The 14,441-nt window shown below is 36.8% G+C and overlaps 1 protein-coding gene across 10 annotated transcripts in view; it reads right to left on the bottom strand.

The window, feature by feature from the left end:
* LOC132109609 (calcium/calmodulin-dependent protein kinase type II delta 1 chain) overlaps positions 1-14,441 on the bottom strand; it is a 177,966-nt gene that overhangs the window by 66,169 nt on the left and 97,356 nt on the right. For all 10 annotated transcript variants that reach the window (XM_059515844.1, XM_059515852.1, XM_059515888.1 and 7 more), the window contains exon 7: positions 516-618. In XM_059515844.1, the coding sequence (XP_059371827.1) occupies positions 516-618 (103 nt within the window). The remainder of the gene's footprint in view (positions 1-515; positions 619-14,441) is intronic.

Below are 14,441 nucleotides of genomic sequence, written 5' to 3' on the forward strand. Positions count from 1 at the left end.
GATACAAGCCATTAAAGTTCTAAAATTATACTTAATCATACATAATTTGACAGTAATAAAACATAAAACATTTTTCTCCCTTGACTATCCCATAACATTCACTAACATAACAAAATACAGAAAAATTACACCGAAAAGTTATGCGCTTCAAAATCTAAAGTAAGACACAAAAATAACTATTGATAATGTTTTTACACAATGTAATTCTATTATTTTTTTATAAGCATTGCCAACACTTCCAGAAGAGAAAAGCAGGACAGAATGTGCATGCCTTAGTTTATCTGGAATATGCTGATTACATGTACAGTATACAGGAATATTAAAATAGAAGTGGACTAGGTTCACCTCTGTATTTTTATAAGAATAAAGTTGTAACAATATGAATTTTAATTGGGAAAAATTATAAGCATTTTAACATTCTCTGATTATGCCGATGCACATTTTGTCTTGTCAGCATAGTATTAGTATAATCATTTTTTAAACCAGTGTTGTTAAGCCATTTGGTGAATACTAACCAAACCACGCTTGTTGGTCTCCCTGCACCTCAATAGCCAGCCCAAAATCAGCCAGTTTCACTGCTGCGCCCTTCAGTTTGCTGGCCAATAGAAGATTCTCTGGCTTTGGGTAATATATTGAGAGAATTTATACAAATGATCTGTGTTATAGACAACAAATGACATCACACATCTTCAACGAACAGATGTCTCATAGAAGACTTGGGTCAAAATGTAGTTTTAAAGAAAATGTTTAATAATACCATGTACTATGAAAAAAAAAAGAGTTCCAAAAATGGATTCAAAAAAATCCGTTTTATTTTTTTTTGTTTTTTATTGATTTTTTCTTTCAGAAACAAAAACAAGGGAATGATTTATGTAAATAGACAAATTCTGATAAAACATATTTTGAACCAGGTCTTCAAAAAACATCAGTACAGCCTCTAAGGTTATGCAGCACCTCATGAAGAGCTTTGTGACCAGACTTGAACAATGGATTGACTGAGCAACAACAGTTAATTTAAACTCATTTAAAAATGAATAATCACACAAGCAACACTGATGTAACAAATGGTGTTTCATTAGAAATCTCTGAAAAAAAGAATATGTGCAAGTGATTTTTTCTATGTTTTTAATACAACCCGAATTCCGGAAAAGTTGGGACGTTTTTTAAATTTTAATAAAATGAAAACTAAAAGACTTTCAAATCACATGAGCCAATATTTTATTCACAATAGAACATAGATAACATATCAAATGTTTAAACTGAGAAAGTTTACAATTTTATGCACAAAATGAGCTCATTTCCATTTTGATTTCTGCTACAGGTCTCAAAATAGTTGGGACGGGGCATGTTTACCATGGTGTAGCATCTCCTTTTCTTTTCAAAACAGTTTGAAGACGTCTGGGCATTGAGGCTATGAGTTGCTGGAGTTTTGCTGTTGGAATTTGGTCCCATTCTTGCCTTATATAGATTTCCAGCTGCTGAAGAGTTCGTGGTCGTCTTTGATGTATTTTTCGTTTAATGATGCGCCAAATGTTCTCTATAGGTGAAAGATCTGGACTGCAGGCAGGCCAGGTTAGCACCCGGACTCTTCTACGACGAAGCCATGCTGTTGTTATAGCTGCAGTATGTGGTTTTGCATTGTCCTGCTGAAATAAACAAGGCCTTCCCTGAAATAGACATTGTTTGGAGGGAAGCATATGTTGCTCTAAAACCTTTATATACCTTTCAGCATTCACAGAGCCTTCCAAAACATGCAAGCTGCCCATACCGTATGCACTTATGCACCCCCGTACCATCAGAGATGCTGGCTTTTGAACTGAACGCTGATAACATGCTGGAAAGTCTCCCTCCTCTTTAGCCCGGAGTACACGGCGTCCGTGATTTCCAACAAGAATGTCAAATTTGGACTCGTCTGACCATAAAACACTATTCCACTTTGAAATAGTCCATTTTAAATTAGCATTGGCCCACAGGACACGACGGCGCTTCTGGACCATGTTCACATATGGCTTCCTTTTTGCATGATAGAGCTTTAGTTGGCATCTGCTGATGGCACGGCGGATTGTGTTTACCGACAGTGGTTTCTGACAGTATTCCTGGGCCCATTTAGTAATGTCATTGACACAATCATGCCGATGAGTGATGCAGTGTCGTCTGAGAGCCCGAAGACCTCGGGCATCCAATAAAGGTCTCCGGCCTTGTCCCTTACGCACAGAGATTTCTCCAGTTTCTCTGAATCTTTTGATGATGTTATGCACTGTAGATGATGAGATTTGCAAAGCCTTTGCAATTTGACGTTGAGGAACATTGTTTTTAAAGTTTTCCACAATTTTTTTACGCAGTCTTTCACAGATTGGAGAGCCTCTGCCCATCTTTACTTCTGAGAGACTCTGCTTCTCTAAGACAAAGCTTTTATAGCTAATCATGTTACAGACCTGATATCAATTAACTTAATTAATCACTAGATGTTCTCCCAGCTGAATCTTTTCAAAACTGCTTGCTTTTTTAGCCATTTGTTGCCCCCGTGCCAACTTTTTTGAGACCTGTAGCAGGCATTAAATTTTAAATGAGCTAATTAAGTGGATAAAAGTGTAAAATTTCTCAGTTTAAACATTTGCTACGTTATCTATGTTCTATTGTGAATAAAATATTGGCTCATGTGATTTGAAATTCCTTTAGTTTTCATTTTATTAAAATTTAAAAAACGTCCCAACTTTTCCGGAATTCGGGTTGTAAATGTCATAATATGCATGTGAAATATATTTAAATTTATTTGCAAAAACATTTATTTGTAAGTAAAATGTAATAGGTCACTAGCAATCAACTGCATAGCCCATTAAGACTGGAGGAAAAAATAATATAATTTTCAACACTGCACATGACAATTTTATTGAAAGAATTAATGAAGTAATAATAAAGTATACAAATAAAAAAAAAAGTTAAATTTCAGACAACCCCTTTCATGTGACCCTTGAAATACATTCATGCATGAAGCATATAACAATACATTACTGATACAAATTTATTATTTATAGTAATTTTTTTTTTTTTTTATTATATTGAATAGTGGATATTCAGTTCTAAACTTTATAAAAAGTATACATTTATTAGGACTCTTATGTCAGGGGAGTCTAGAAAGAGAAGTCAAAACTTTAACCAAAATCATTTTCTTGTGATTTTTGTACAAGCAGGACATTAGCAAAGGACATGAGGCTAGTTTGTCAGGTGCAGTTAGTTGTTTCAGCATTCACCTTATGCCTTGGGAAGATCAAGGGGCTAACATGCTAGTGCAATTGAAACTGTCATGCAGTCATTGCATTTCCGTACCGTATAAACAACCCAAACTTTACTATTATATAAATGTTTTTTTGTTACAAAAAAAAAAAAAAAAAAAAAAAAACCTTGCCCCCATACACTCCCTCACCAGGATGTTTTCACTCCCAACTCGTCACATATTGATGCTTGGTCAGGATCCCTTGGCATCACTTAACGTTAAGGTTACCCATTTAGCATCATTTTTTGATGTGCAGGGTACTTTTGCTTTCAGTTGTTTGCCTTATGAGTCAGATCAAGACACATTTAATAATTTGCATATGTAAATGTACAAATTTTATTAAAAAACATTAATAGGTATAAAAATTTAATTGTATACATTGAAATTGAGAGTTTATAAATATTCATACTTTCATAGATACTGGCGCACTTAACCCCAATCCTACTCACTTCTCAATAACATAAAACACTTAACAGGCAATATCACAGGAATGCATTGCTTATTTATAGGTATTTTTTAATTCTCCCATGTGTTATTTCATTATGACAATATTCCCATACCCATTGCATCTCTGTATGACACCAAAAGTTATGGAGCCCTGCTAAAATGCTAAAGAGATACCCTGAGCATTAAAAAAGTGAAACAGAAGGATCCTGAAAAAACGTCAATATGTGGCAAGTTGTTAGCGAGAATGTGATGCCCTGATATTATGTTAGGGTATTGTGGCCTTGTAAGTGATTGGCAAAAAGCTCCACTGTTGCTTTCAATTCTGAAGATCTTGATTATCTGATTCAACTGTGTTTGATTAGGACTGAAACTCAACTGTGCAGAATGGTAGGCCTTCAGAAGCAGGGCTGAAAGGGTTAGTTCACCCAATAATGAAAATTCGTCCATCTTCTACTCACCCTCAAAGCATCCTAGGTGTATGTGACATTCATCTTTATAATAATCAAATCAGAGTTATATATATAAAAAGTTATATCCTTGCTCTTCCAAGCCTTTCAATGGGATAAGCGGGTGTTTGTTGTCAACAGTTCAAAAGACGTGGAATAAAGTGCGCACATCTATAATAAAAACATCCCTCACACGACTCCGGGGGGTGAATAAAGGCCCCCTGTAGTTAATCCATCCATTTTTGTAAGATAAATATCCAGATAATAAAACAATTATAAACAATTCAATAAACACTTTTTTTCTCACTTCTGCTGACTGTTGGAAACTGAAAGACGTGCAGGTCGATGTAGTAGTACTTCAGTGCAGCGTGGTTAGTTATGAACACGGAGAGGGAACAAAACAAAACGCTGGTCACGAATTAGAAGAACAAAACAAGGATTTGTAAAGAAAAACGTATGGAGTCAATTAGGGATGTCCAGATCCGATCGCGTGGTTTCAGACTCGATCGGAATCGGAAGTTACCTCTCGATCAGGACTTGGGTATATATATATTCTCATTAATTTTTAACACATCTTTAGTTATGCTGTGGCACAGATTTAGACCCGTTTGACTCCACACAGAAACAGCAACGCGTGTGGCATGACATCACTTTGTTTTCAAGAGCTTGTGTGAATAAATATAGATTCAAACTCAAAGAGACATGATAGTCTGCGCATGACCTGATATTTCATTCGGACCCAGAATACAGCGAGATGAACATCACAGAGCGCTAAACTCTCATGCAGTGTGTGTTTCATTCATACTCGAAGCTGGAGCGCGCTCTCGCGCTGATATCAGGAAATTCCTAATATGGACAAAAGCGTCCAGCTATCGCTGTGGTGCTCAGAGGAAAACTGAAACTTAAGCAAACACAAAGACATTAATATACGATCACGACAATAAATTGTTTTTCAAGTCATCTCCAGCAGGTGATAAATAAAGTATATGAGCAATGCAGTGCTAATTGACATAGCATTTATTACAGTATAGAAACTATTCTGCATTATTATGTGATAAACAGTGTTTGTAGTATATAAACCAATCATTATTATTTGTTATTGTCCAGCGTTTATAGATTTCTAAGCCAATTAAAAGCTAGAAATTAGAGAAAAATTTAAGTTGCCTATACTACCAGTCAGAAGTTTTTGAACAGTAAGCTGGTAAATGTTTTTTTTTAAAGAAGTCCCTTCTGTTCACCAAGCCTGCATTTATTTGATCCAAATTACAGCAAAACAGTAAGATTTTGAAATATTTTTACTAGCCTATTTAAAATAGCTGTTTTATATTTGAATATATTTCAAAATGTAATTTATTGAACATCCTGGATCTGTTTTTTCACTCTTCTTTATTCTTTTTTTATGTATTATAGAAGTATCGGATCGGGACTCGGTATCAGCAGATACTCAAAATCAAATGACTCGGACTCGAGGGCAAAAAAACCTGATCGGGACATCCCTAAAGTCAATTTAATGCCTTATATATACACCAAAAAATTACGTTTTGCAAAAGAAAAAGTTTTGCAAATGAAAATTAAAGTATTGAGGAAAATACATTTTCTTTTTGCAACAAAAATAAAGAATTACAAAACATAAATTAAATGATTTTGCAATACATATTTTCCATGGTCATATCTATTCATTTATCTGCAACGCTGCTTTTATTTTGCGTGTCAGTCTAGTTTGAGCTTGCGATACCGTTTTCCCTTTGCGCTTCACTTTTCTGCACGTCTCTCTTTGTGGCATTGTTTTGACGTGGGGACGGAGCCAAGGGACGGGGGCGTGTACAACACATAGGTACAACATGCCTCCCTGGAAGTGACGTCATCGGCCCTAGACGCAGCTCACTGATCCAGGAACTGTCATGATGAGCCGAGACTTTCGAGTGGATCGTTTCTTTTTATTCAATAGCATTAAAACATTCATGTTTTCGTTTTATTAACTTTATTAACAAATGTATGTGTATTAGCAGCGTTTGCTCAAGTTAAAGAAGTTGTTAACATGAACATCTGCTGTCTATTTCTCTCGATGTGCACACTTTTATAGCATTAAAATGTGTATTGTTTAATTTGGTTAACTGCAAGTATTTGTTTAAAATCTCTTAACTTGTGGGAGGACGCCAGCGCACAGAAGCATTCTTTGCTCACATTAGTTCAGAATTACTGCTAGTTTTATTGTAAAATAATGCAATTCACATCATAAACTATAACTTACATCATTAAAGAGGTCTACGACTCAAGTTTCATGTCGATGGCGAATTCGTTTTTCATTTACATAACTACTGGCATAAAATAATAAATGACTGTCATTGTAAGATAAAAAAAAAATGTAACTCGAGTCTTTTTGGTTTAGTTTTGTCGTGGCCACGAGATATTAATTCTTGGGAACATGATAATGTCGTGGCCACGAGTTTAATATATAAACAAACCAGGGTGACCAGAGCAACCTGAGATTATCAGAGATTAATAAAATATTTTAGTGTCTTTTTATGTAATACATGTTCATATAAGGCTATTATTATTTTTATCATTACCATATTTTTCGGACTATAAGTCATACCTAAGTATAAGTCGCATCAGTCCAAAAATACGTCATGATGAGGAAAAAAACATAAGTCGCACTGGACTATAAGGGTACTTCTCAATATCCCTCCTCGTCTCCTCGCTCCTCCGTCCTCCATCCTATGACCCGGAAACCGATCGAGCAAAGCCATCTTGAAGGACATCTCAATTCTCTAATTGCACCACGAGGAGGCGAGGATCGAGGAGGGAGGAGGCTTCATGAGGAGCGATGAGGAGCGATGAGCGAGGATACACAGGTGGAACTATGCGGAAGTCTTTTATCGACTTAACGTGACGAACGTATAAATTCTCCTCCCCCTTCACATCTGTTGTAATTATTTTTGTTTTTATTTTACCTTTTCACTTCAAATAAACCATGCATGTCATATATTTCAAACAGGGCATCTTGCTTTATTAATATTTATTATGAATGTCTTAATTAACAAACTTTAACAACATAAGGGCAGATCCCTTTTATCACAGCTGATGACACTTTGAAGTAGGGCTGTCGCGATAACCGCAAAATTGTAATACCGCGCTATTGACAAGCAAACCGCAGAGGAAAGATAGCAACTGCAGAAACCGCGGCAACCGCAGTGTTCAGGTTTTTTTTTGTTTTTTTTTATGAGGCTGTGGCCTTATTGTTTTTTTTTTTTCGAATTTGTCACTGTGCATTCAATGTTAAATAAATTATATTAATGATACAATATCGTCACGACTGTAATTTTCTCGCGAGCCGTTGTAGCTTTATGGTGCTGCGTTAGTTTTGAATAGGCCGGCTGAAACGATGGGAGGCGCTCGATCTCATCCCAAAACCTAATGTCACGTTGCCAGTTTGGGAACATTTTGGCTTTCAACCCAATGAAAAGGACGAGCCAGCTAATATAGATGAGCCGATATGCAAAATGTGCTTCAAAAAAGGTTCCTGTGACACTGCAATACATCTAATTTGAGGTCATCGGGACATTCTAAAACGCTTAACGGTAAAAACGCTTAATGTGGTTTAATGTACCAATACAGTGATATTAACAGACCAAACTCACTAAACATCATATTGATAAAGTATATTAACTACAAAAAAATCAGATGATCCCTGAATATGAATTCAACGCGTTCAATAACACGTTAAGCCTTTTCCTCTCATAGAAAACCATCATAACGTGTTAACATAATAACGTGTTATTAAACGAATTGCATTCATATTCAGGGATCATCTGTTTTTTTTGTTTTGTTTTTTGTACATTGTATACTACTTTATTAGTATAATGTTTAGTGAGTTTGGTTTTTAAAAATCACTGTCTTAGTAAATTAAGCCACATTAAGCGTTTTCTTATAACGTTTTTTTTATGGGAGGAAAAGGCTTAACGTGTTATTAAACAAGTTGGATTCATATTCAGGGCTCATCTGATTTTTTATAGATAGTATACTTTATTAGTATGATTTTTAGTGAGTTTGGTCTGTTAATATCACTGTCTTAGTACATTAAGCCATGTTAAGCGTTTTAGAGTGTCCCCTGTCATCCAGTGCAGCTGCCCCCTCAAGCATCAGGTCGCGCAGCAACATCAAAAAGAACAGCTGAGACCGGCCGACAGTTAGGAGTAGCTGAAGCCTTTGCGAAATCTGTAAAATACAGCCGTGAAAGTAACAGGCATACCTGCTGAAGTCACGGACAACCTCCGCGTCAGTGCCCATACCCAAGAGAGTGTGAGCAGATAACGAGCTCACACGCTATCTGCACGAGGAGTGCATCGACTCCAGCGCGAATCCACTGTCCTGGTGGGCCAGTGGTGACGCGATAATCAGTCTAGATTTCCGCTGCTGTCCAAAGTCGCGCGCACATACATGTAATACATGTTAGAACTTGATTTCTTAAAAAAAAAAAAAAAAATTTTGGAAAACGCATGTTCTTGTTGCTGTTTGGCATTTAATAATAAATAAAAAATTTTAAAGCGTCTCTGTCAGTTAAAAAAAGCAACAATATATGCTACATAACTCAACGATAGAGCTTTGTATGCAGCAAAATCAGGATAAATTAGGTATGTAAAAAAAAAAAAAAAAAAACGGCTGTAATACCGCATATCGCGCTATTGAGCCACCCATAATAACCGCAGGGGAAATTTCTTAACCGCGACAGCCCTACTTTGAAGTAACACTGAAGGGAGTGAGGATAAATCATTTCACTTGATTCAAGTCCTCCATCCTCACATCTTTTCCTTGCGTCCTTCCCTCGCATCCTGAAGAGGTGGAGCTAAGACACGAGGAAAGGAAGCGAGGAAAGGAAACGAGGATGCACAAATAAGAATTAAGAAGCAAGTGCTTCTTAATTTATTTCTTAATCACATTTATTTAGAACCAAGAACCAGGAGAAAACATTACCATTACCCTCTCGTGGCTGTAGACGGTTATGTTTTCTCTTGGTTCATTTCTCTTGGTTCATGTCAAATTAATTTTGATAAATAAGTCGCACCTGACTATAAATCATTCATTTATTCATTCATTCATATAGGCTAACCATATATAATTGATAATAATATCATATTATTTAGGGTTATATTTTTATATTTATTGTTATGCTTATTTACCCTTTCAATTCGTGTATTGCTTACCTAATTAACGTTCTGTGATAAATTAGTGTTTTCATTTACAAATGAAACTAGCTAATTATATCGCGGGTGTCGCTGTTGGACAGTGTTTTCTCTACTTCCTGTTGGCCTTCTGTAGCTAATCGTAGCTCCGTGTAGCTGTTTTTATTTTTTTTTTCTCTAGAATCTTTATCTTACTATCACTCTCTGTTCTTTAAAGTGATAAAATATAACTTAATTCACACCATTTCTGATATTATCGATCAATCTTATCAGATTAATTTTGATCGTTCACTTTTATTTTATATCCGTGAGTGCAGTACACCTGCAAAGCGTTAGCACTCGTTAGCTTGCCATTAGTGTTTTCATTCGAACCTATCGCTGTTTTCTTTTCTCCTCTCCTCTCCTCTCTCTCGCTCCAGTTTTTCACAGGTTCATCAAACAACCGCAGTAAGAATATTTCATCAAGCACGGTGAGTAATGGCTTCTCCTGCTATTGTTATTTGCACCTCTTGCCACATGTACAGTTTATCTATCTCTGTCGCAGATGAGGGATTCACATTTGATAAATGCAGGGAAATAGTTAGGCTGACAGAGAAGATTTCAGAATTAGAGACACACATCCAAACTTTAATTGAGGACAGTAAGAATGTTAGGGCTCTAGATACGGCTTTGGATGCGTCTAGCTCAGGGATTACTGTACATTGTTCGGTTCCGGCAACAGAGCCCTTGCAGCAGGGCAACTGGGTGACAGTGAGGCAGCGTAGTCATGGGTCAAAACACAGCTCTTCTGTTCCAATCAAAACATTAAACAGGTTCTCCCCACTCAGTGATGCACCCACTGAGAAACCTGATGAAAGTGCTCTAGTTATTGGTGATTCTATTGTACGGAATGTGAATATAGAGACACCAGCCACCATAGTCAAATGTTTACCGGGAGCCAGAGCGCCTGACATCTTGGCAAATTTAAAAGTGCTGGCTAATGCTAAACGTAAATACAGTAAGATTGTTATTCATGCCGGCGCTAATGATGTTCGACTTCGCCAGTCGGAAATCACTAAAAATAACATTAAAGAGGTGTGTGAACTTGCAAGCACGATGTCAGACACTGTAATATGCTCTGGTCCCCTCCCTTCTTACCGTGGTGATGAGATGCATAGCAGATTGTCATCACTCAATGGCTGGATGTCTAAGTGGTGCCCACAGAATAACATAGGTTTCATAGACAATTGGACGAGCTTTTGGGGCAGACCTGACCTGTTGAAAAGAGATGGTCTTCATCCCTCCTGGGGTGGCGCCACTCTTCTCTCTAGAAATATGGCAAATAGTCTTAGTGTTTATACTTGACTAACTGGGGCCCAGGTCAGGAAGCAGACAGACTGGCTAAACCGACCGTCTGCTAGCTGCCTCACGTCACAGAGGTCAGCTAATTCTCAGCACATAGAGACTCTTTCACCTAGATATCACACTATAGAGACTGTGTCTGTTCCCCGAACTAGAAAATACAAAAAACGTCCAAACCAAGTTAAGATTAACAATTTAATTGAGGTTCAACAAATAAAAAACAGATGCAATATGGATAAACAAATGATAAAGCTTGGCTTATTGAATATTAGATCCCTTTCTACGAAAACACTTTTTGTAAATAATATGATCACTGATCATAATATAGATGTGCTCTGTTTGACAGAAACCTGGCTAAAACCTGATGATTACATTATTTTAAATGAGTCCACCCCTCAAAATTACTGTTATAAACATAAGCCGCGTCTAAAAGGCAAAGGGGGAGGTGTTGCTTCAATTTATAACAACGTTTTCAGGATTTCTCAGAGGGCAGGCTTCAAGTATAACTCATTTGAAGTAATGGTGCTTCATATAACATTATCCAGAGAAACAAATGTTAATGATAAATCCCCTGTTATGTTTGTAATGGCTACTGTATATAGGCCACCAGGGCACCATACAGACTTTATTAAAGAGTTCGGTGATTTTACATCTGAGTTAGTTCTGGCTGCAGATAAAGTTTTAATAGTTGGTGATTTTAATATCCATGTTGATAATGAAAAAGATGCATTGGGATCAGCATTTATAGACATTCTGAACTCTATTGGGGTTAGACAACACGTTTCAGGACCTACTCATTGTCGAAATCATACTCTAGATTTAATACTGTCACATAGAATTGATGTTGATAGTGTTGAAATTATGCAGCCAAGTGATGATATCTCAGATCATTATTTAGTTTTGTGCAAACTTCATATAGCCAAAATTGTAAATTCTACTTCTTGTTACAAGTATGGAAGAACCATCACTTCTACCACAAAAGACTGCTTTGTAAGTTATCTTCCTGATGTATCCAAATTCCTTCGCATATCCAAAACCTCAGAACATCTTGATGATGTAACAGAAACTATGGACTCTCTCTTTTCTAGCACTTTAAATACAGTTGCTCCTTTAAGCTTAAGGAAGGTTAAGGAAAACAGTTTGACACCATGGTATAATGAGCATACTCGCACCCTAAAGAGAGCAGCCCGAAAAATGGAGCGCAGCGGGAGGAAAACAAAACTAGAGGTATTTCGTATTGCTTGGTGGGAAAGTAACCTATCCTACAGAAAAGCCTTAAAAACTGCTGGATCCGATTACTTTTCTTCTCTTTTAGAAGAAAACAAACATAACCCCAGGTATTTATTCAATACAGTGGCTAAATTAACGAAAAATAAAGCCTCAACAAGTGTTGACATTTCCCAACACCACAGCAGTAATGACTTTATGAACTACTTTACTTCTAAAATCGATACTATTCGAGATTGCAACCATTCAGCCGTCAGCTACATTATCGCATCAGACAGTGCACTATAGACCCCCTGAGGAACAGTTCCACTCATTCTCTACTATAGGAGAGGAAGAATTGTATAAACTTGTTAAATCATCTAAATCAACAACATGTATGTTAGACCCTATACCATCTAAGCTCCTAAAAGAGGTGCTTCCAGAAGTCATAGATCCTCTTCTGACTATTATTAATTACTCATTGTCATTAGGATATGTCCCCAAAACTTTCAAACTGGCTGTTATTAAGCCTCTCATCAAAAAACCACAACTTGACCCCAAATAACTAGTTAATTATGGACCAATCTCGAATCTCCCTTTTCTGTCCAAGATACTAGAAAAGCTGGTATCCTCACAATTATATTCCTTCTTAGAGAAAAATGGTATATGTGAAGATTTACAGTCAGGATTTAGACCGTATCATAGTACTGAGACTGCTCTCCTTAGAGTTACAAATGATCTGCTCTTATCATCTGATCGTGGGTATATCTCTCTATTAGTTTTATTGGATCTTAGTGCTGTGTTTGACACAATTGACCACAACATTCTTTTGCATAGACTTGAACACATTGTTGGCATTAATGGAAGTGCATTAGCATGGTTTAAATCGTACTTATATGACCGCCATCAGTTCGTAGCAGTGAATGAAGATGTATCATATCGATCACAAGTGCAGTATGGAGTACCTCGAGGCTCAGTACTAGGGCCGCTACTCTTCATGCTTTATATGTTACCCTTGGGAGATATCATCAGGAAACATGGTGTTAGCTTTCACTGTTATGCTGATTATACTCGGCTCTATATTTCTTCGCAGCCCGGTGAAACACACCAATTTGAAAAACTAATGGAATGCATAGTCGATATAAAAAAATGGATGACGAGTAATTTCTTCCTGCTAAATTCTGATAAAAACAGAGGTGTTAATTATAGGACCTAAAAACTCTGCTTGTAATAACATAGAACACTGTCTAAGACTTGATGGTTGCTCTGTCAATTCTTCGTCATCAGTTAGGAACCTAGGTGTGCTATTTGCAATCTTTCCTTAGAAAGCCACGTTTCTAGCATTTGTAAAACTGCATTTTTCCATTTCAAAAATATATCTAAATTACGGCCTATGCTCTCAATGTCAAATGCAAAAATGTTAATCCATGCATTTATGACCTCAAGGTTAGATTATTGTAATGCTTTATTGGGTAGTTGTTCTGCACGCTTAGTAAACAAACTACAGCTAGTCCAAAATGCAGCAGCAAGAGTTCTTACTAGAGTTCTTTAACTGAACAGAGATGACATCACTGAATTCAATGATGAACTGCCTTTAACTATCATTTTGCATTATTGACACACTGTTTTCCTAATGAATGTTGTTCAGTTGCTTTGACGCAATGTATTTTGTTTAAAGCGCTATATAAATAAAGGTGACTTGACTTGACTATTAATTTATAATTCTACTATTTATTATTATAGGGTTAGGATATTTATATAGGTATTGTTAAATTCATCCTATAAGGTGCACTTCCAGTAAAAATTCCTGTCACTTAGCATAATCAAAGCTTTATAGGCATGTCAGGCTTTTACAGTATAGGCCAGGGGTAGGCAAGTTCGCAGACCTGCAGAGTTCAGCTTCAACCCTAATCAAACACACCTGAACAAGCTCATCAATCCATTCAGGATTACTAAGGTACAGGCAGGTGAGTTTTTTTTTTCAGGGTTGGAGCTGAACTGTGCAGGACTGCGGCTCTCTAGGACCGAACTACCCCTGGTATAGGCTATTATTTACAAAACTCTTCAGGGCTGCGTTTTCCTCTGAACTAATGTAAAAAAGAACGCTTCTGTGCACTGGCATCCTCCCACAAGTTAAGAGATTTTAAACAAACACTTGCAGTTAACCAAATGAAACAATACACATTTTAATGCTATAAAAGTGTGCACATCGAGAGAAATAGACAGCAGATGTTAATGTTAACAACTTCTTTAATTTGAGCAAACGCTGCTAATACAGATACATTTGTTAATAAAGTTAATAAAACGAAGACACGAATGTTTTAATGCTATTGAATAAAAAGAAACGATCTACTCAAAAGTCTCTGCTCATCATGACAGGACCTGGATCAGTGAGCTGTGTCTCGGGCCGATGACGTCCCTTCCAGGGAGGCATGTTGTACACGCCCCCATCCCTTGGCTCTGCCCCCACGTCAAAACAGTGCCACAAAGAGAGACATGCAGAAAAGTGAAGTGCAAAAGGAAAAATGGTATCGCAAGCTCAAA

The sequence above is a fragment of the Carassius carassius genome, chromosome 2 (genome assembly GCF_963082965.1).
Source record: "Carassius carassius chromosome 2, fCarCar2.1, whole genome shotgun sequence".
In the NCBI taxonomy this organism is placed as follows: domain Eukaryota; kingdom Metazoa; phylum Chordata; class Actinopteri; order Cypriniformes; family Cyprinidae; genus Carassius; species Carassius carassius.